General features: G+C 44.5%; 1 protein-coding gene across 3 annotated transcripts in view; it reads right to left on the minus strand.

Annotated features, from left to right (window-relative positions):
• Positions 1–24,332, minus strand: part of LOC117360069 — a 219,874-nt gene that overhangs the window by 22,791 nt on the left and 172,751 nt on the right. For all 3 annotated transcript variants that reach the window (XM_033943703.1, XM_033943701.1, XM_033943702.1), the window contains one exon: positions 6,851–8,986. In XM_033943703.1, the coding sequence (XP_033799594.1) occupies positions 6,851–8,986 (2,136 nt within the window). The remainder of the gene's footprint in view (positions 1–6,850; positions 8,987–24,332) is intronic.

Genomic DNA, 24,332 nt, shown 5'->3' on the forward strand with positions numbered 1-24,332 from the left:
TTGTGGGGTGCCCCAGCGAGCAAAAATGGAGTGGAGAGTAGGAGGGTCCAGGGTCCACTCGTGAGGTTGTAGGATGCGGCTGAGCTGGTCGGCCAGGGAGTTCTGTTCGCCCTGGATATAGACAGCCCTGAGGGACAGATTGTGGGCTATGGCCCAGGTCCAGATCCGGAGGGCCTCCTGACAAAGGGGACGAGATCCGGTGCCGCCTTGCTTGTTGATGTAGTACATGGCGACTTGGTTGTCCGTGCACAGGAGAAGAACCTGAGGGTAGAGGAGATGCTGGAAAGCCTTGAGAGCATAAAACATGGCTCTGAGCTCCAGGAAGTTGATGTGATGTTGACGCTCCTGAGGGGTCCAAAGTCCCTGGGTGCGGAGATCGCCCAAGTGGGCCCCCCAGGCATAGGGGGAAGCATCCGTGGTTATGACCATGGAATGAGGAGGCGGATGGAAGAGAAGTCCCCTGGAGAGATTTGAGGAGTTCAACCACCATTGAAGAGATTGCTGAAGAGACGATGTCACAGAGATGGGATGAGAAAGAAGATTCGTGGTCTGTGACCATTGGTTGGCAAGGGTCCATTGAGGTATCCTGAGGTGGAGTCGTGCCAGAGGAGTCACATGGACTGTTGAGGCCATGTGGCCTAGAAGGACCATCATCTGGCGAGCAGGGATGGATGGATGAAGGAGCACCTGCCGGCAAAGGTGAAGTAGCGTCCGGTGCCGGTCGGCAGGAAGGAACGCCCTCATCTGATTGGTATCGAGAACTGCTCCGATGAACTGCAGGCGCTGCGTAGGAAGCAGATGTGACTTGGGATAATTGATCTCGAACCCCAAGAGATGGAGGAAAGAGATGGTTTGATGAGTGGCTTGCAGCACAAGCGGAGATGTAGGTGCTTTCACCAACCAATCGTCCAAGTATGGGAACACTTGTAGGTTGTGGGACCTGAGAAAGGCCGCTACCACAATCAGGCACTTGGTGAACACCCTGGGTGATGATGCGAGACCAAAGGGCAGCACCTTGTACTGATAGTGGTGATTTTGTATCTGGAATCGGAGGTAGCGACGCGAAGCCTGATGGATTGGGATGTGAGTGTAGGCCTCCTTGAGGTCCAGGGAACATAGCCAGTCGTGTTGAGATAGAAGAGGATAAAGCGTGGCCAGGGAGAGCATTCTGAACTTTTCTTTGACCAAACACTTGTTGAGGTTCCTGAGGTCCAAGATGGGCCGAAGATCTCCCGTTTTCTTGGGTACCAGGAAGTATCGGGAGTAAAATCCCTGACCCCTTTGGTCTGGAGGAACTTCTTCGATGGCATTGAGGAGGAGGAGGGATTGGACCTCCCTGAGGAGGAGAGGAGTTTGGGAGGAGTGAGAAGCAGACTCTACGGGAGGATGATCTATGGGAAGAGTCTGGAACCTTAGTGAGTATCCGTGGCGGATGATGTTGAGAACCCACAGGTCTGATGTGATGGCCTCCCAGCGTTGGAGAAAGATGGTGAGGCGGCCTCCGATAGGTTGAGGAAGAGGCATCGAAGGGTGGAGACTGGCTATGCCCTGGAGAAAGGAGTCAAAAGGGCTGAGGAGGTTTAGTCTGAGGGAGAGGCTTGGTCGCCTGGTGAGACTGAGAGCGAGCCTGAGTGTGCTGTTGTTGGCGAGGACGGCGAGATTGCTGCTGAGGAGGATTTAGCGGCCTGGCAGAGAATCGACGTTGATAAGAGGACTGAGGCCTGTATGGTCGTGCCGGTGGGGTTTTCTTTTTGGGTTTAATGAGGGTGTCCCATCTGGTCTCATGGGCCGAAAGTTTTTGTGTTGTGGTATCAAGAGACTCCCCAAAAAGTTCGTCACCCAGACAGGGCGCGTTGGCGAGACGGTCCTGGTGGTTTACATCAAGGTCAGACACCCTCAGCCAGGCTAGGCGTCGCATGGCCACAGCCAGTGCTGAGGCTCGTGAAGTAAGCTCGAAGGAATCGTAAATCGAGCGCACCATGAACTTTCTGAGCTGCAGGAGGTTGGAAATCTGCTGTTGGAAGAGTGGGACCTTACGCTCAGGTATATATTTTTCTAGAGCAGAAAGTTGTTGGACCAGGTGTTTCATATAAAATGAAAAATGAAAGGTGTAATTGTTGGCTCTGTTAGCCAGCATGGCATTCTGGTACAGGCGCTTTCCAAATTTGTCCATTGGTCTTTCCCTCTCTGCCAGGAGGGGTGGAGGCATAAACGCTGGAGCCTTGAGATTTTTTGAGAGTGGACTCTACAAGGAGGCTCTCATGGGGCAATTGGGGTTTGTCAAATCCCGGAATAGGGATGACCCGGTATAAGCTGTCCAGTTTTTTAGGGGCACCTGGAACAGTCAATGGGGTCTCCAAATTTTTATAAAATGTTTCCCGGAGGATATCATGTACAGGAAGTTTAAGAAACTCCTTGGGAGGTTGGTCGAAGTCCAAAGCTTCTAAAAAGGCCTGGGACTTCTTAGAGTCGGACTCAAGGGGGATGGAGAGAGCCGCTGACATCTCCCGAAGGAACTTCGTGAAGGAGGATTGCTCAGGCTTAGAAGTGGTTTCAGCCATGGAGGGTTCCTCATCTGTAGAAGAGGCATCCTCCTCGGTACCGAGTGGGGATTGTTCCCATAGGTCTGGGTCCCTGATAGCCGGTTCAGTATGGCGGGTTTTAGAAAGGGACTTGCCAGAGCGCATGGATACGGTGCCGGGGGATGAAGACCGGCGTCGATCTCTGTCCCTGGAGGAATGGTGCCGATCCCGATCCCGAGACGACCGGCGTCGATCTGGGGCCTGGGAAGGGTCCTCTGCCGAGCAAGTCTGAAGTGCAGGCTGAGCAGATAAGACCGGCATGGATGTGTTCAACGGTACCGAGGGGGTGGATACCGGTGGAGCGGTGCGAAGCTCGGGCTGGACCGGTACCGGAAGGAGCGGTGCCAGTAAGGTTGGAAGGAGCTGTTGGAGTTGCTTCTGTAGCTGCTCCTGAAGCTTGTCCTGGAGGATGGCCGAGATTCGGTCCTCCAATGGGGGCACCGGTACCGCTTTAGATTTCTTCGGTACCATAGGTGCTGCTCGACGCTCCGGCGATGAGGAGGCCGATGACGAGGCACTCACCGTGATCGGAGCGGAGCGTTTACGGGAGCGGCGGGACGCCGGAAGAACCGGGGTCACCGCTGTAGCTGGAGGTCGCTCAAGGGAAGTGGAAGGCTTCTTAGCCGGCTTACCTGGCGCTATCGACCCCGAAGGAGGATCAGGCGGTGTCGATGTGGTCGGTGCCGATTTAGGCGGTGCCGTCGACGTCGGGGCCTGATCCATGGTAGAACCGGTACCGAAAAGAATATTTTGTTGTATTTGCCGGTTCTTAAGAGTGCGTTTCTTGAGAGTAGCACAGCGGGTGCAGGTGTCAGCCCGATGCTCTGGACCCAAACACTGAAGGCACCAGTTGTGTGGGTCAGTTAAAGAGATCGGGCGTGCACACCGCTGGCACTTCTTGAAGCCCGGTTGAGGGGGCATGAAGGGAAACACGGCCTCCGCGAAATCAAACCCGGAGGCTTGGATGATTACAACAGGCCCCGCCGGGGCCGGCTGCAAAAATAAGGAAAAAGACACGAAAAGAAATTTTTTTTTTTTTTTTTTTTTTTTTAGAAGAATGAAGTCGAAAGACAAAAATAGAACCAAAATTGGATCAAAAATCGCGAGCGGGAAGGCAAATTGAGAGTTTTCAACGGCCGTTGAAAAGCACATGCGTCTTCTTCGCTCCGCGGAAACGAAGAAACTGGAGACCACGCACTCCTCCGTCGGGCGGGAAGGCACCCGCGCATGCGCGGTGCGGCCAACTAGAACTTTCTAGTTAAAAAGGTCCGTACCGGGGCTCCGTCGGTGACGTCACCCATACGTTAAGAATATGCTGCCTGCTTGTCCTGGGATAAGCAATGCATTCTGCAGGCAGGTATGGAATAAGCAGAGACCTTGCTCATGATTCTGAACATGTCAGAAAGCACCTGCTACATAGTCCACCCCCTCAAGTATCCACTGGGGGTGTTTAATTGTCCATGACAGAGGACTAGCGTAATCTATTATGGCAGGTGCGTGCCTGCTTTCAGTCCTAACACCAAGGTCTCAAACTGCCTTTTAAGGACTAAACCCAGTTTGTGATCCTAAGCATCCTTTAAAAATCACCCTTCCCTTACTGGAAAGAAACATACGCTTGGTGACCTGAGTTACCAGCAAATACACCTTAGGTGGCACAAACAGATGTTGAAATTCCAGAGAAATTGGGTACAATATGGCCACTGTCTTGGCTATATTTAATCTTTTCCTATCGTGTCCCGGATGACGGGACATTCCAAAAATGACATAGACAGTGGATAAATAGTCTGTATGGACTAATAAAGAGCCAGGAACATAAAATATTTGAATTTATAGACTTATGACTTATTTACATTATGTTTACAATAGCCATAAATGATAACGGTAAATAATACAAAACTTTGCTAAACTAATTACGATTGGAACCAGCGTAATGTAAAATTTATTACGATAGGAAAAGGTTAAGAATCCCTCCGGGGCATCCCACTGCTCCATGAGCATGACAGTTATATCTGGATGCAAGGGAAAGCATGTTGTCTGAGCTTTGGACCCGCTCATAACAGAGCTTTGAGAAGTAGAGACCTGCAGTAAATCTAACTTCAACTCCTGCAGCACCTGCACTATGATCTCCATCAAAGCCACTGGCTTAAATAGGGAGCAGACTGTCAGATCCTCTCCCTGGGTCCAGAGCAGTAATGGACTCCTGTCTGGTCTGAGACCCTGTATTCTCTGAGGATCCACTGTGAGACAGCAAAGATTCTGACTCCCAATCTTCCCAGTTCCTTTCCAACTAGAAGGACATGGTATGGGGAACTAGAGCGGACCCCTCTGCTCAGCTGCTGATGAGTCCCTGGACGGCATAACCTATCCCCTGTAATTCAAATAGGCCTTAAACACTAGGCTTACAAAATCTAGGGTGAAACCTTGAACAGGGAGCCTCAAGGACCCCTGCCAGGTCTCCCTTTGGTTTCCCATGGGCTTAGCATCTGCATGATAACGCTTCACCGTAGATGCCGGGTTGCTAAATGAGGGCTCTGGGAAGGACTTCTGACCCACTAAATAAGCTATCTGCAACTCCATTGTCCTAGAGGGGTCAGAGAAAGCTAAGCCCATGGCTCCTGCTCCCCCCTTCATGTGCTCCATGGCACATGTAACAGACGCTCCTCAGCCTGCCATCACTGCAAATCTGGCATGAATCAGGACCATCAAAGGCTTGAAGAGTCCATCTCTACCAATTTCAAGCAAATTGAGGGGTATTGAGCCAGAATGAGGCTTTTAATTTAAAATCAGGAAAGCCAAGATGGCGGCAGCAATTTTGTGCCAAAACAGCCCAAGGGAGCTAAATCAAAGTTCAAAAGATCTGAAAAAAGATTTTTTGGAGGTGAGGGACCTGAATCCTTGCCCCAGAAATCTTATAAAATGTGATTTTCAGGCCCTCCAATTTTCCCCGTAGGCTTCCATCACCTGTACTCACTGGTGCTGAGAGCTGCTCAGCTTCACGGAAAGCTATAATAGGGAGAAGACTCTGCCTCAAACAAGCATGTATGAACCCAGTCAAACCAAAATCTAGACTTACCCCACAGGATCCTTCCAAATAACCGGGGGGGGGGGGGGGGGGAAGGGTAGAGAAATGTAGCTGGTATCCAATTTGGGGCACATAGCCTGCGCTCATGCTCCAGATGAATCTGGAATGAGGAGAGCTCCCAAGGGAACGGTCCCTGAGGCTAGAAGCTGACCAGTGCAGGCTGGCTAGGCAAGTGCCCTGTACAAAGGGGAATCCTGCTAGTGACAGACCTATGCGCTGAGTCTGTCTTCTTGCAGCCACAGCTAACCCAGGATAGCTGGAAACCTCTTCAGCATTGAAAGCCTTGAAATCCGGAGCAGAAACCTCAAAATAAAGATGATCTCAGAGCAGATAAGAAAGATACCTTCAGTCTCGCTTGCAGAAATAAACTGAGGAGCTGAGCACAGCCCAATGAAGAAGGAGGTGGAGAAAAGAACGTGAATTATGCCTTCTGCAGGATCTCACAACCAGTTGTTCAAGATTCATATGCCTCTTGCACTAGAAACTTATATTTGACAATCTACTTGGCCATATTCTAATAAAGTAGAGTCTTGATTATCTGATGTAAGTAGGACTGACAGGTTGTTGGATAACTGAAAATTTGAATAATCTTAGGTTGTTGGATAACTGAATAATTTGAATACACGCTGCATTGCACCCCTCCATCACCCCATTAAGCTCATTTCTCCCTCCCTTTCCATTTAAACAGCAGCAGCCTCCCATTCCAAACATAAATAGGCCTCTGGGGTCTACCTTCAAAGCCCCAGTGGTTTAGTAGTGAGGTTAAGGCAGCAGTGATCCCCATTTGCTCCTGCACATGCCGGCTCCACTTTCAAAATGACTACCACAAACTTTGGCAGCAGTCTCATGAAATTGCTGCTAGAATTTGCAGTAGTCATTTTGGAAGCAGAGCCAGCATAGGCAGGAATAACTGGGAACGCTCCTGCCCCAACTCATCACTGGATCACCAGCTCTAGAACCCAGGAGGCTCTACTCTTGGTTGAGTGAGTGTGGGGAGTTTCTGGCCTGTGTGGCTGGTTCCTTGCTATATGGGAGGGAGGAAGTAGGCAGAGTCCAGATTACCGACTGTCAGTTAATCCAGAATGCCAGCTAACTGAAGGTCAGTTAACTGGACTCTACCATATTTCATATAACATGCTAGTCAGTTAAGCAAACTAAATATTATTCTAGCAAAATTATACTATACCTCTCTGATTGCCATTCAGATGAAACATCCTTCTTGAACTGATTAATCTTAAAAGATTCAGAGTTTTGCTGTGGTCTTTCATTAATAAAATCACAAACTTCTTCCATTCTCCTCCTTGGATTTGACAGTGGACTATTTTCTACTTTTAAGTCATGAGACTGAGGCCCATGAAGAGAATGTAATCTAGATCTGTTAAAAAAATCCTCAGCTCCCATCTGGGTATCTGTTTTTGAACTGTAGGAGCTAGGAAAATATATTTCTTCAAGCCCAGGTTTTGCAAAATTTCTATCCTCTACTTGTCTATTTAATGATGGGTCACGAAAAGATTGTCGATTTTGTTCATGACCACTGTGTGTAAAAGCAGAATCTTGCATTTCCCTATCTAACTGAAATCCATGAGATGGAGGTCTGTTCAGCTGTCTTTCTCCTGGTCTATGGTTTGAAAATGAAGAACCTTGCATCTGGCTCTCTGGTCGAAAAACATGAGATTGGGAACCATGAAAAGGTTGTCTTTGCACAGATCCATTGTTAGGAAAATCAAACTCTTCCACTGGTTTGTCTGATTGAAAGCTTGGAGATTGTGGAGCATGGAATTGAGGTTTTCTTTGTTCAGTTCCACTGTCAGGAAAATGACTCTCTTCTATTTGTTTATTTGGTCGATAGCCAGAAGATGAAGGGCTCTGAAAAGGTGGTGGTCTCTGTCCACGTTCACGGTTAGGAAATGCATATTCTTCTATCTCTCTATCAGCTGGAAAACTATGAGATGAGGGGCCTTCATAAAATGATTGTCTTTGCCTTGGTCTGCTATTAGAATAATCACAATCTTCCATTTGTCTGTCTGGTCGAAAATCAAGAGATGGAGGCTGTCTTTGATCAGAGCTACGAAAATCACGATCTTCCACTTGCCTGTCTGACTGAAAATCATGAGCTGAGTGATCACGAAAAGGTGATACTCTTTGTCCAGGTATAAAGTTGGAAAAATCACGATCTTTCATTTGTCTATCAGATGGAAATCTACGAGATGCAGTTTCATGGTTAGGAAATTCATAATCATCTCTTGCTTTATCAAGTGGAAAACTATGAGATGGGGGATCATCATAAGGTAGTTGTCTTTGTCCAGGTCCTATTTTACGAAAATCAGTATCTTCCATCTGTCTATCAGGTGAAAATCCATGAGACAGGGGCCTTTGAAAAGGTCGTCCTTGTTTCTGCCCACTGTTAGGATAATCATGATCATCCAACTCTCCATCATATGGATTGCCTCGAGATGGTGTATTAGACTGCCTTTGTCCAGATCCGCTGTTAGTAAAGTCATAACCTTTCATTTGTTTATCTGGTCGAATATCAGGTCCACTGCTACGAAGATCACTATCTTCCATCTGTCTATCAGGTGAAAAACCACGAGATGGAGGACCAAGAAAAGGTTGTCTTTGTCTAGCTCCACTGTTAGGAAAATCAAAATCGCCCGTCTGTCTGTCGGGTAGACCACGAGACAGGGAATCATGAAAAGATCGTCTCTGTCCAGATCCATTACTAGGATATTCACAATCTTCTGTCTCTCTATCAGGTAGAAAACCGCGAGATGGGGGATTATGAGTATGTTGTCTATGTTCAGACTCACTCTGTGGAAAATCATTTTCATTCTGCCTATTGGATGGAAAACGACGAGATGGAGGGCTATGAATAGGCAGTTCTCTTTGTCCATATCCACTAATAGGAAAATCACAATCTTTCATTCGTCTGTTTGAGTGAAAGTCAGGAGAAGGGGAATCATGAAATGATTGTCTTTGTCCGTAACCTTTGTCTGAAAACTTATAATCTTCTATTGGTCTATCTGATTGGGGGCCACGAAGAGATGGTCGCCTTTGTTCAGTGTCATGGCTGGCAAAATAATCTTCCATTTGTCTGTCTCCTTGAAAGTCACGGGATGAGTGACCATGAACAGGTCTCTGTCTGCTTCCTGAATAGCTGTCATAAAAATCACCTTCCTCTTTTCGAAAATCATGACTCTGATTTTCAAGAAATGGTCTTGATTTTCGTCCAGATATATTACGAAATTTTGAGTCTTCTGACATTTCTGGTTTTGAATTATTGAATCGACGACCATGAGCAGATGATGGTCTTTGTTCTGGTTTTCTGTCAAGAAAAATCACACATTTCAATTAGTTATGTAACTTTTGTGTCACTATATTATTGCTGATAAATTTCCAATTAATTTTTAGCCACAATAAAATAAAGTTGAAATCTGGAATGAGTTAATACTCTATATATGAGTTAGTATGCTAAATAAAAAGGCAAAATACGGTAATATAATGGAAGCAAAAGGAATAAATTCTTACATTTATTTTACTATAGTTTAAACTCAGTGACCGTCAAGTTCTCACCTTTTACTTTAATATAAAATCAAGGGTTTAACATCTTTATTTTGTCTGCATGCTCTCCTTTTCAGCAAGAGTTAATTTCCTTTCTATGAAACCAACTTCTTTGAACCCTACGGCTACTAAAATTCTCTTCCATTTAAATTTATGCACTGATCCAGGGCCAGTTCTTCATTAGATGAACTAAGAAGCAACTTAGGCGTTCCATCTATCTACTTGTAAGGTATGGCAAGCTAAGAAAAAATTATGTCTTACCTGATAATTTTCTTTTCTTTAGTCATAGAAGATGAATCCAGAGCTTTGTGGGTTATGAGCATCTACCAGCAGATGGAAATTGCATTAAACTGAGCTCTGCCACAAGGATGTTATGGCTCCTTGGTCAGCCAGTATATCATATAACAAAGCAGGATAGTGAAAACAATGATATAATTAGAACTCCTTCCACAGAGCCACTAGATATGAATCTGATATCAGTCAGAACTCGTTGATGCCAGAAGGCCAGACACTTATCAGAAAAGGAAATAAGAAAGGTAAGGACTCTGGATTCTTCTGCTGAGACTAAAGGAAAGAAAATGATCAGGTAAGAATTTTTCCTTTCTTGTCATCAGCAGATGAATTCAGAGACTTGTGGGATGTAGCAAAACAGTCCTCATTAGGGTGGGATACTGGAAATTATGTGGAGAAGCCAATGTCACTAAGAAAGCTAGTGAGCTAGCTGCCACTCAGAAGCTGAGAACTAATGAAAAGTAAGTGATCGCATGGTCTGAAAGAATATATCCTTCGCCCACAGATGTGGGGACTAAAGGTTAGCACAGAAAGCTGTTGCTCATCGTTGCAGTCCAAACCTGAGTTGTATTTCATATTCTGAGCTGGACTCCACACCAGGTTTGAAGACATGCCCCTCAATCAGAGGCAGAGCTGAAAGAGAGGACTCCCGACCTGTGAGAAGTCACAAGGCCTCAACAGGATTATGCTACATAGAACATTAAAGATGGAGCTGTGCTCAAGTAGCATAGAAAGAGCTGAGATCCTGGTAAGGATAAAGCTCTAGCAGCCATGCCAAGTCCTCAAGACGGAATCGTACTCAACACACAACCATGAAGCTATGTTCTATACAGCAATGAAGCTGTGCTCCCCATACAGCGATGAGACTGTGCTCTCCAGACAACCATGAAACTATGTTCCACCTACAAATGAGGCTGCAAACTGCACACCGATAGGAAGGTATGCACCAAAGGCTAAGAAAGGCTGAGCACAAAATGAAGCTGAGGTCCACAAACAGCTATGAAGATCTGCAGAACATACAAAGGTGACTCAGTTTTCAGTGGCTCAGAACTAATTCAGCTCCCTCCAAACTGTGGCTACAAGCATTTAGAAGATGGCAAAAATTCAACCCCCTTTATTATTTTCTTCTTGTAAGGAAGTAGTATGGAGGAGAGGCATAGAAGAAGGATGGGATGGGGAGGGACCTGGTGCCACTGTGTACCCCCCTAAATTAGGCACCTCTTAGCCTAAACACCCCCAGGTCCATAAAACTGAGAAACTCAGAACAGGATCAAAGTAGCAAAAAAACAACCAGGAGCTTGTGAGACCCCATCCATCCACCTGTTGGAGATAAAGACTACTGGCTGGTCAAGGAGCATGACATTCTGTATGACAGAGCTCAGTTTAATGCTCTCTATCTTCACTTGCAGGTAGATGGTCATAACCCATAAGTCTCTGGATTCATCTGCTGCTGACGACAAGGAAACTTATTTTTGAAAATAATAAACATCTCTAACTTAGAACAAGTAGGTTTAAAACTTGTGGGCTGGAACTTCCAGTTGATCTCATGCATTGCTAGTGATGTTCAACCCGGCCAACGAAAGATTAGGTCTAATCTTCTTTCTGATAGAAGACATAGGATTCTGTACTATAGCTTTTCCTTCTCCCTAGTCACAAACTTTGCAGAAGGGTATCGCACAAAATTTCCAACTCCTCCCCTTTAACACTGGAGAACAGCTCCCTCCTTCAGTTAATACCAAAGTAATCAAACAGAAGAAAAGAGAAGGAGGGGCACTTCCTCAACAACAAACCATATTCTGTTGATATAATGTATGAAAAGTAACAATGATGAATAACAATTATAAACAATTTAACATAGAACAAAGTATACACATGAGTAGCTAGGAACCAACCTGCTAAATGCAAATAGTAGGAGTCTTAAGAACCTCCAAAGGAGAAATGGAATAGTATCCCTCCCTCACTGTAGTCTGTCTCCATTAAATCTTAGATACAGTAGAAGAGGTCCTTAGATGTACACTGGCAACGTTCTGAGACAGGAATCAGGCGAAACAAAAATCTGGACAGAATCCTATGTTTTCTATCAGAAAGAAGATTAGCAAGGTAAGAACCTAATCTTTCATTATGTAGTGAAGACACAGGATTCTCTACTATAGCTGACGTACCAAAGCAGTGCCAGTCTAGGGACAGATGAGTCTGCCCACAGAACCAAGGACCCAAAAGCAGCATTCTCTCAAGCTACCACATCTACTCTGTAGAACTTCATAAAGGTGTAGAGCAGTGGTTCCCAAACCTATCCTGGGGGACCCCCAGCCAGTCAGGTTTTCAAGATATCCCTAATGAACATGCATGAGAGAGATTTGCATATAATGGAAGTGACAGGTATGCATATTCATTAGGGATATCTTGAAAACCTGACTGGCTGGGGGTCCCCCAGGACAGGTTTGGGAACCACTGGTGTAGAGAGTAGACCAAGTAGCTGCTCTACAAATTTCATCAGGCGAAACAGCCTGGGACTCCGCCCAGAAGCCATCACACTTCTAGTCAAATGTGCAGAAATTGAGATGGGGGCTGTTTACTGCAATGTAGGAAGATGAAATGCGAATCCATCTGGCAGTCGAAGTCTTGGAAGATGGCTTGCCTCGTCTCAATTGGCTGGTTATCACAAAAAGGTGATTGGAGAACCTGGAATCATTAGTCCTCTCCAGATAGAGAAGTAGGGCTCTAAGCACATCCAGCTTCTGCAAAAATTATGTCCTGTTTCGCCGAACCTGTAGGATGAAAGGTAGGTAAACAAATCTTCTGATTGACATGGAAGGCAGAAACCACTTTCAGTAGAAAGGAAGGTACCATCCGCAGACCCACACCATACTCCGTAAACAGGAGGAAGGGTTCTGTACAGGAGAGGGCCTGTAATTCTGAGATCCACCTCACCGGGACTATGGCAACCAAAAACATGGACTTAACCTTAAGATCCAAGAGAGAAATATGCTCTACACAACATTAAGGTCCCAAGATGGGAACGGACTGCACAATGGGAGGAATGCAATCTGAGTGCTCCACTCAAAATCCAAGTGATGTCTGGATGACACGCCAGCGAATGCATGCATCCGAGACCTAAACTACAAGAGGTTAGCTACCTGTACCTTGAGAGACAAAACTGCTATGCCTTTTCAAGACCAGCTTGTAGGAAAGCACAGATACTTACCTATAACAAGTGTTTTCCAGGGACAGCAGGCAGATATTCTCAGATGGGTGACATCATCTATGGAGCTCCGGTGCAGACAGTGCAAAAGTGTACTGTCACTAACTTCTTTAGAAATCTTGAGACCGTCTGTGCCGTGCTTGTACTGTGCCTTCCTGTCTGACGTCGGCTCATGGAACCATCAGTTCAGTAAAAAAGCTAAGAAGCCAACTATGGGAGGTGGGAGGGTTGTGAGAATATCTGCCTGCTGTCCCTGGTTAACACCCGTTACAGGTAAGTAACTGTGCTTTATCCCAGGACAAACAAGCAGCATGTTCTCACAGATGGGACTCCCTAACCAATATGAATGGAATGGAGGGAAGTTGGCTTCTAAACTGAGAATTAATTTTGCAGAACTGATTGGCCATCTAGAATGAGTCTTCAGACACTAATGGGATATGAAAGTATGTATTGAGAACCAGGTGGCAGCTTTACAAATGTCTTCAATAGGAGTGGAATAGAGAAAATTGCTCATTAATTGCTGATGTCTCAGAAGAACTATTGGGATCCAGCGGGTGTAGAAGCTGGATATCATCTGCGTAAGCAAATACGGTAAAACCAATAGATTGACAAAGAGTCATGAGAGGTACGAGAAAAATATTAAACAAAAGAAGAGAAAGAATGGATCCCTGCGGAATACCGTATGATGCTGAGAAACTTTCCGAAGTTGTGCTGTTAAAAGACACAGTTGATGAGCGATTTTCAAAATAGAATTTAAACCAAAGAAGTACCTGGCCCATAATACCTAAAGATTGAAGTCTATCTATTAAAAGATTGTGGTCAATTATGTCAAATGCTGATGAAAGGTCGATTGAAATCAGAAGAACAGATGTATGTTGTTCCAAGTAGTAAAGTATGGAAGTAGACATGCCAATCAGCGAATGTTCCGTACAGTGATATTGTCTAAAGCCTGCTTGATTTGGGTATAAAATATTCGGTTTGTCTATAAATTCTGATACTTGATTAAACACTATTTTCTCAGTCAGCTTTGCCAAGTAAGGGATATTTGCAATTGGCCTATACAGTAATTGGATTTTTATTCAGAACTGATTTTATGATCCTTAATAATGGGACGGATAACTGTTTCCTTCCATGCTGTGGGCATAATGCTTTGTTAGAGACTTTCGTTAATTAAAGCAAGTATGGAAGGATGGGGGGGAAAACTGACTGGTTCCTGAGGGTACAGGGAAAAGTCTTTTCACTGACCTGTGGAGTGGTGAATGGCCTTATCCCCGCAGTAAAGGATCTGCCATGAGTCGCCTCCCTTCCCACCCCTCCTGGCCAGCAGCCCCCACTTGAGATCACAGCAGCAGCCCCCCTCCCTCCCTATCACAGTGCCAACATCCACCCTCCCTCGTTCTGATCGCGGCTACTGGCAAAAAACCCCAAACAAACTTGTGACTCCCCTGGGTCGGCCACTTTGCAAATTTCAAGGTGGGCCTACTAGCCTCTTAAAGCTTCCAGGGCTACTCCAGGACTTTCTTCCGTCCAAGTCCCTCCTTCCAATGTAACTTCCAGCAAAACCGGAAGTTACATCGGACGGAAGGACTTGGTTGAGTTCAGTGCTCCCTGAACAGCTTGAGGCAAGGATGCCTTTATCAACCAAGGGAACACTTGAAAGACCAGTGTTGCAGCCACTGCAAATAAACACTTTGTGAATATTCTAGGTGCCGATGCTAGATCAAAGGGTAGCACCCTGTATTGGAGATGCGTTTCTATCTGAAAACGGAGGTATTTTCTGTGGGCTGGAAAAATGGAGGATATGTGTGTATGCTTCTTTGAGATCCAGAGAGCATAGCCAGTTGTTCTTTTCTAAGAGGGGATAGAGAGTGCTTAGGGATAGCACACAAAACTTCTCTGAGTAAATACTTGTTGAGGGCTCAGAGGTCGAGGATTGAGCTCAGACCTCTGGCCTTCTTTGGTATGAGGAAATATTTTGAGAAGAACACCCCTGGCCTCTCTACCGAGGTACTGGTTCAATGGCATTCAGCTGCAGGAGAGACAAAAGTTCTTGTTCAAGGGAGGTCCTGTTGCGAGTTGAAAGAATACTCTCTGAGAGGTCTGTTTGGAGGCTATTCGTGAAGATGAATAACATAGCCCTACTTTAAGACTTGTAAAAACCCAGCTATAGGTTATGATGAGAGTCCAATGATGGTGGAAATGGGTTAGCTGACCTCTGACAGGATGAGGAAGAGTTTGAGATGGAAGAACGGTGGCTAGGCTCTGGATGAGCAAGTCAAAAAGTCTGAGTGGACTTTTGTTGCAGTTGAGACTGAGGTTTCTGTGATCGCTGCTGTCAGATGTTTTTGCTGAAAAGCCCTAGAGGTAAAAGTTGTTTGGGTATAGCGCCGTGTGTAAAATCAGCACCGATACCAGCGGGCAGGAGAGAGAAGCAGGAGCCCGATCCTGCAGGCAAGCAAATTGATCCACCCCTCCCCGGAACCAGCGGGGGATACTTAAAATCAGCAGCGCCAACGGCGAACAGCCGTTCGGTGTGCCGGCTAAGGCGCACAGCAAAAGCGCGTGCGCCTTAGTGCGCGCCTTTGTGAAGCGACAGTTCTGTAGCTGATTTATTGGCAGCAACCTATCCACTCACAGCTGGATTAGTCCTTATAGATCTAACCTCGGCAGATCTAACAAGGCAGGTACAAGACTTTGTGATGAAACTAAGCTGAGAGACAGAAAGACCAATACCAAAACCACCTGATAAGTATTACAACTTGTTTTAGCTTTATTAAAAAAAAAAAAAATTTGAAAGTTTAAAAAAAAGTTTAAAAAATTTAAAAGTCTGACTAATGCAAACTATTACCATTAGATGACAGATTTGTTGAATTTAAAAGTTTAATGCTAATGTTAGTTGAATTTAAAAGTCTGACTAATGCGAACTATTACCATTAGTTGACAGATTTATATTAGATTAGAAACTCAATATAGTAGAATTGACTAAAGTTTTAGAATTGATTAACTCCTCAAATCCACACCATACACAATATATTAAGTATAATGTTCACCATACTTAGCACCACCATGAGAACCACATCACCATATTTTTCACAAACAATCCTAATATTCCTGCTCCTAACTGACTGGAAAGCAACTGCAAACAATATATATCCAATAGCAATCATAGCAAATTTCAAGGGAATTATCCAACCAAACTGGCACCTCATAATTGACAGAAACTCAAACCATCAGCCTTATACCAACCCGCCCCAAAATCAACAAGTAGAAAACCAACAAACCCATACAAGACCAAAAAACAACCCCACCAAAGATCATTCATATACCAAAATACAATTCACAACATACCAATAGAATACACCATTCTCAAGTGTGCATATGTGAACATCAGAGCCATAGGCCCTAAAACGGAATGCATAAAAAACTGGATAGAAGAAGATAATCTAGACTGCATCTTCCTCACAGAAACATGGCTTATATCCAATTCGGACCCCAGAATAACTGAAGTTTGCCCAAAGAGCCACAAAATAACATTAGTCTGCAGAGAAAATAAAAGAGGAGGAGGAATTGTCATTATAGCTAGAAACACCATAAACCTAAAAATACAAGACAAAACAACCAACCAATACATGGATTTACTACCCTGTCAACTTTCAAGCACATCACTTAAAGGAACGCTAACCTGCATTTTTTGCTACATAACCCCAAGTAACTGGAACATAGCTAAACCAATATTTGAAGAATTTATTTATCGAAACTCTCTAACGACAACCTACAACCTACTTCTAGGAGACCTTAATCTTCACTTCGAAAACCAATCTTGCAAAAATGTAGAAACCTTACTAGCATATCTCGAGGCCTTAACATATAAAATCTTAGATCCTCAAACCACACACGAAAAAGGACACCAACTAGACATCGCAGCCTACATGTCCCAAAAGCCCACACAACCAAAGAACCAAAGATCCAAACATCAAACGGAAATTGGAACTGATCCCTTTGGTCTGATCACTACACATACTCCTTCTAAATCAATTGGACCAGTAACAAAAGCATTTCAATTACTCAACAAACAACTTACAACTCACGCAAACATATAGATCCCACCACATTCTGGACAAAAACAGACACCATAATCCAATACTACACACCCAAAAACTTCATCTCACAATGGAACCACCTAAGTACTGTTACCCTGGACAAACTAGCCCCAGAAAAACCTAAAACCAAAATCCACAGAAAATCAGACAAATGGTTCGACAACGAACTACTCCAACTCAAAAGACAATGCAGACAACTAGAAAGAAAATGGAGAAAAAGCAGCCAAGAGTCCACAAAAGAAGCATGGATAGTAACAAACCGAAAATATAAACAAAAGCTGAAAGAATAAAGAAAGACATACTACTCAAAACAAATAGGAGAAGGACCCCAAGACACAAAAAAGCTATTCCAGCTTAAAAGTTCTCACAGACACCACACCCTACATAGCCAACAGCAACTCCATCCCTCCTTCAGCTACCCTCTTAGCCACATACTTCAAAAATAAGATCGCAAACATCAGAGCTACGTTCAATGGAACCCCCTCACACATAGAGACCTCATTTCCCCCCACAGAAAAAGAAACAGTAACAGCAGATAGAACCTGGTCACATTTCTCACCCATACAATGATCAGACTTCAACAACCTATATAATAAAGACAGCCACACAGCCTGTGACCTCATCCATTGCCCCCATACCTATTGAAAACCTCAAGTATATTATTCCATTCCCTGCTTCTACAATGGATACAATCTTTACTATTAGAGGGTCATTTCCCACAAGAACTCAGCGAAATCATCATAACTCCAATATTAAAAGACCCCAAAGGAACAACAGACCAACCATCCAACTACAGACCCATAGCTTCTATCCCACTGTACGTCAAGCTGATGGAAGGCCTCGTAGCCAAAACCTTAACCTCATACCTAGACAAACACAACTTACTCCACCCCATAGTCAGGCTTCAGAGCCAACTACAGCACGGAGACCCTACTAGGAACACTAATGGACACTGCCAGACAATACCTCTGTACAGGCAAGAAAATCCTGCTCATACAACTAGACCTCTCTGCAGCATTCAACCTGGTTGATCACGACATTCTCCTACAAACTCTAGACTCCATAGGAATCTCAGGCAAGGTACTTTCATGGTTCAAAGGCTTCCTACAATCCAGAACCTACAGGGTTAAAACAAAGCAAGAAAAATCAGAACCATGGTTCAACCCCTGCGGAGTTCCCCAGTGAGCACCCCTATCACCCACTATTCAATATATACATAGCCTCCCTCAGCTTTTACCTAGACAAACATGGCATAACCTCATACAGCTATGCAGATGACATCTCCTCTCCTTCGACCACCCAGAACCCACCATGACAAGGACAATACACAGAACACTCGAAACAGTAGCAATATGGATGACAGAGCACAAATTAAAACTTAACCCTGACAAAACAAACTTCATCCTCTTGGAAAACAATAAAACTCCTATCTTAACAAATCTAGTAATAAACTCAATCTCATACCCTATTCAACCCACACTAAAACTTCTGGGATTACTTATTGACAGAGGCTGTACCATGCAACCACAAATCAACAAAGTAATAAAAGCATCATTTGTGACCATGAGAAATCTAAGACAAATCCAAAAATTCTTTGACAGGAAATAATTCCTACTTTTGGTACAATCCCTCATCCTTGGACTAATAGACTACTGCAACATACTATACCTCCCATGTACAGCGACCATGATAAAACAATTACAAACTATACAAACATAGCCCTAAGACTTATCTACTCATTAAAAAAATATGACCACATCACAGAAGCATACCATGACTCTCACTGGCTCCCAATACAAGTTTGAGTACACTTCAAATTCTACTGCCTACTATTCAAAGCTATTAACGGAGAAAGCCAACCTACTGGAATAACCAACTAACCCAATCTACCTCAACCATGCACAGGAGAACCCACTCACTATTCACACACACACCAACCAAAAATGTTAAACGAGGAAAATTATATGATAACCCAATAGCCACCAAAGCAGCTAAAACTGGACAGACAAATCACCACTCTGTTGTCATCGACCACGGACTACAAAACCTTCAAGAAAGATACTAAAACCCTACTCTTCAAAAAATACATAAAACCTATCTAACATGACCAGTTCCTACCCAAACCCCACCTACCCACTCTATACCCTTAATATACTCTAATATGCCCCCAACTACCCAACTAATGCTAAATGCCTCTATTTACCCAACATTTATCACCTTAAGATCTCAACAACACTTTGCCAATTCATATGTAGCTCTTACGACATCTCTTATGCTATTCCTGTAAACTTTTATGTAATTTCTGAAAACTTTTATGTAATCTCTGAAAACTTTTATGTAATCTGCCTTGAACCGCAAGGTATTGGCGGAATAGAAATCACTAATGTAATGTAATGATGTAAGGGTTATACTAACACCTAGGAGCCTGAGGTTTTGAAGATTTAGTAGTAGAAAGAGTAGTCATGCTTTGCTTATGTCTGGTAATTTTTTGTGTGGCTTCTTCTATTTTGTCTCCAAAGAATTCATCACCGAGACAGGGAATATTCACCAGACAGTCCTGTACATTAGGAACTAGATCAGACACTCACAACCAGACCTGCTGACGCATGGCAATGGATAGTGCTAATGCCCTAGAGGTGACATCAAATGCATCAAAACACTGATCTGCCCATGAACTTTATAGTTTTGAGCAGATTGCGAGTAATTTCTTGGAATTGTTCTAGTCGGTTTCTGGAAATGTACTGTCCATAAGCTGGTAATTGTTGAACTAATTGTTTAAAGTAAAAGGTCATTTAAAAATTGTAATTGAAAATACGACTGGTCAACATGGTATTCTGGTACAGTCTGTGGGCAAACTTGTTTAGGGTATGGCACTCTCTCCCTGAAGGAGTACTGGCATACATCCTGGTACTGGAAGATTTTTTGAGAGCAGACTCAACTAAAAGGGGGTGATGCTGAAGTTGAGGTTTCTCAAATCCTGGGCATGAGTGGACACTATATAGGGAATCCAATTTCCTTGGTGCCACAGGAATAAGAGGTATTTCCCAGTTTTTAAACATAGCATCCCTCATTAAGTTGTGAATGGAAATTTCAGATAATCTTTGGGGATTTGCTAAAAATTCAAAGCATCAAACTCGGCTCTTGGTTCAGATTCAGATTCTATTTTAACTGGGAGAGCTTGCCTCATTTAATGACTGAATCTTGTGAATGATAGGCTCTCTCTGGTAGAAACCTCCTTTTAGGTGATGGAGGAGAGGGATCTGAAGAAATTGTGTAGGATTCAGGTGCAGAGAGCTCTGAATCAGAGTAAGTGCGCTCTGAGATATCTGAGTCAAAGTCAGCCATTCTGGCAGATGGGCCAAGTCTGGACTTAGAAGGTTGTCGATGAGAAGACCTGTGACTGCGTTGTCTGGAGGAATTTCTATCCGTCTTGGTGCTGGTCAGATGTAGAGCAAGAAGTACTGTATTGTCAAGGTGAACAAGTGTGAGTAGTACGATGCCTTAGGTTTGGTACTGGAGCATTACTCATGGAGTGATGCTCAGGCTGGTCACTACTGTTGGAGCTCAGGGAAAAACAGGGACTGGTTGTGCTTGTAGCATAAGTGGCAGCTCCTTCTGAAGTAGCTATTTAATTTGCTCCTGAAAGGATTGTATCAGTACCACAGATGTTGTCGGTACAGATGGTACAGCTGGTGCTGCAGTGTGTCGAGGCTTTGGTGAACTCAATGAAGAGGCACGCCTATGAGGAGACACTAACTAAAGAGAAGCAGATCTTGACTTCTTATGTCGACGTTTGGCTTGTATCGACTTACTCGATGCTTCAGAAGACACCAATGTATGTGTAGGGGGGAAGCATGAGAACGCTTCTTAGCATTTTTAGGAGGAGAAGTTGATGGAACCATTGGAACTGACACCGAGCAGACGCCAGTGTCAACGCCGAGGTTTCTGGAAAAAGATTTTTGGGCTTTGACAGCAAGATTGATATGGTCGATGCTGAAGAGGCCTCAAAAAGATTCTCTTGCTACAGAAGCCTAGCCTTCAAAGAGCACTTCTGCAGTGTAAAACAGCGAACACAAGAGTCTACCTGCTGCTCAGGACCAAGACACTGAAGGCACCAGCTGTGCAGGACAGTGATGGAGATGGCCTTGTTGCACTAAGTACACTTCTTGATCCCACTAAAAGGCTTGGACATTGATGGAAAAATAGCCGCAGCGAAATCAAAGATCTCAATCATAATGGATGTCTACTGATCAAGAGTCTGGAAAAGGTTTAATGCCTCTGGTCTGAAAAAAAAAAAGGCTGAGAAGGGCCCGAAGGATGCAAAATTTCAAAAAGGAAACAAGAAAAAAATTTAGGATGGAAAGTACTTGAAATAAAAATTAATGCAGAATAAAATCACAGGAAGGCAGGAAAAAAAAGGAGAAAAACCACGCACACTTGGAGAGAGTTCAAGACACAACTGCTTTTTAAAAAAAATTCTTTATTTATTAAATTTTAATTGAATTATAACATATTACATGCCTCAGGAAACAGAAAATAGCCATTATATACAAATTATAAATCAAACATAAAATCATGAAAAACATGTGTCAAAAATGGTCATATAGCTAAATCCTCTGTAAGTCCTCAAGTGGAGGAGGAGAAAGTTATTAGGCAAAAGAGGCACAACGAAATTAAGAAATAATACTAAGAAACTGACAGCATCTCAGATAGGACTAAAATTAAATTAAACATCCTTTCTCTTTAGGCTAATCTCCTATTTCTTCCCATGGATCCCTAACCTGGACCTGTATCTTGCGCTTATTTTCAAGAAAAGCCTTTAACTGTTTGGGATCAAAGAAAAGATACCTATTTGATTCATACAAAATGAAACAGTTACAGGGAAAATGTAAGACGAAATGGGCTCCCAGGAATATCACCTGAGGGTGTAACAACAAAAACTGCTCTCTTTTCCTGTGTATCTACACAAACATCGGGAAATACCCACACTTTTCCTTCCAAAAACAATTTTTCAAGACGCAACTTCTTAGCACCGCATATAACTAGGAACTGATTATCCCACGAGCCAACATCAGACAGGAAGGCACTCATGCATGGTATGGGTGGTCCTGAGACTTCTAAGGAAGTTAAAGTGACAGTACACATTTGCACTGTCTGTAACAGGCTCTGTTGATGATGTCACCCAGCTGTGAGAATATGCTGCCTGCTTGTCCTAGAATAATGCTAGAATCACCGAGATAGGAGCCCTCTCAGGCTCTACCTACTCCTTGGTGCACTAAAATTGGAAAGCCTTCCATGTCTTTGCATATGCCGCAAACATAGCATGCTTCTTTCCTTTAAGAAGAGTCGTAACGACATCCTCTGAGTAACCCTTACGAGTTAGGGCCGTTAGCTCAAGAGCCATGCCGTAAGACCAAAGCACACTGGATTCTCAATAGGAACTGGACCCTGGCTGAGCAGACTGGGATGAACTGGTAGCCTGAGAGATCCACCTCTTCGGAAGCGTACCAGATCCACATACCAAGGCCAAAGGGGCCAGTCTAGAGCCACCAGAATCAGCAGCCCCTAGTGGCTCGATATTCTGTGGATTATCCCGGCCCACCATGGCCAATGGTAGAAACAAGAAGGGCCAGGGCCGAATGAGGGCATCCAGTCCTTTGCTTCCCGGCTCAGCAATTTGATTGTAGAAGCAATCTGCCTTCGAAATTCTTGGCTGTGGCTATGAGATCCATATCCAGTCTTTCCCAGCGCTACACAATGAGGACAAACAACCTCCGGGACAGAGACCATTCCACTGGATCCAGAGTCTGTCTGCTGAGAAAATAGGCCTGGACGTCTCTATTCTTCCCATGTGAGCAGATGAGGGGGCTTGTAAGTGAATTTCCATGGATTGGAACTGCATCTGCGCCTCCAGGTGGAGGGGAGCGCTTCTCCTGTCTCCTTGTTTGTTTACATAAGCTACTGCTGTGGCTTTGTCCAAAAACACACAGACTGCCTTCACTGTCAGAAAAGATTGCAAAGTCCTTCAGTGCCAAATGAATGGCTCCAAGTTCCAGGCAATATATGGAGCAGGCAACCACAGCAGTAAGCCCCCCAGCCACTCAGACTGTTGTTGGTCATGAGGGTCACCTATGAGTTGATTCTGAGAGGCATACCCCTCAATAAGGCATCCCCCTGAAGCTACCAATGTAAGCAGCACTTTGCCGCTGAAGACCAGGGGAGCTGCTGCGTTTGCAGAGTGGCATTGAGGTAACCACATGAAAAGAAGTAAGTCCTGGAGAGGCTGCATATGAGCTCTCTTCCAGTGAACAGCTTCCAGGGAGGCCATTAAGCCCAGCACCTTAAGGTAATGCCAGGCCATAGGGCTCAGTAAGGCCAGAATCTCTAAGATCTGCTTCCTGAGCTTCTGTTTGCGTGGCTTGGGAAGAAAGACATGCCCCTGTGCCGTATCGATGCAGACTCCAAGATATTCCAAACACTGAGACATCTGAAGGTGACTATCCAACCAAGTCTCTGGAGGAGGTTCACCACTTGCTGCACCGTGTTGAGAGAGGGCTCTGATCAGCCAATGTCCAGGTAACGATGCACCTGGATGCCTATCCTGCATGTGTGAGCTGCTAAAGCCACCATCACTGTGGCCAAAACAAATGTAAGCACCACAACTTAAAATATTGCTGAAGGATGTGGAATCTTAGATATCTTCAGTGATCTGGAAAGATTGGGATGTAAAGATATGTCTCCGATAAATCCGGAGAGGCTAGGAATTTCACCGGAGCCACCACTGCTATAAAGGAGTATCTCTATGTAAAAGCGGGAGACTTAACTTGCCTCCAATCTTCTGTGCTTTTCTTGGGCACTATGAAGTATATGGAGTATCTGCTAGAGCCCGGTGAACTGGTTCTATGGCATGAATATCCAAAAGTTGTTGCACTGTAGCTTGGACCCTGGTTTCCTTTTTCAGCTGTTCTGCTGAGGAGTCGAGGAACAGATCTGAGGGGGCTGAGAAAACTCGATCTTGTACCCTTCCCGAATAATGTCCAGAACCCAACAGTCTGATCAAATCTGTTCCCATTCCCTTCAGAAAGCTAACAGCTGCCCGTTAATGTGAGGAAGGGTGGCCGATATCCTGGCGTCATTGTGGCTTTTTGGGGCTAAGCCACCAGGGGAAACTGAAGATTGCTGGAGCCTGTAACTACCAAATCCCTGTCTGAACCCCTGGAAGGGCCTCTGAGAAAAGTCACCAGAGGAAAACTGGGAACAACTTCCAGGGACGCCACCATGGAGCCCGACACCTGAAGATAATGTCAGGCAGTAAGAATCTGCATCGCCAAGAGAGATAGAATCTGTTGTTGCAGCTTCTGTTTGCAGGAAGAAAAACGCAGCCCTGAGCAGTGTTGAACAAAATGCCCAGATACTCCAGATCTGGATCTGTTCCAGATGGCTCTTCGAGAAATTGGCAATCCAGCCCAACGGATGGAGCAACGCTAACATTCACCAACTGCCAGCTCACACTCTTG

The sequence above is a fragment of the Geotrypetes seraphini genome, chromosome 4 (genome assembly GCF_902459505.1).
Source record: "Geotrypetes seraphini chromosome 4, aGeoSer1.1, whole genome shotgun sequence".
NCBI lineage: Eukaryota > Metazoa > Chordata > Amphibia > Gymnophiona > Dermophiidae > Geotrypetes > Geotrypetes seraphini.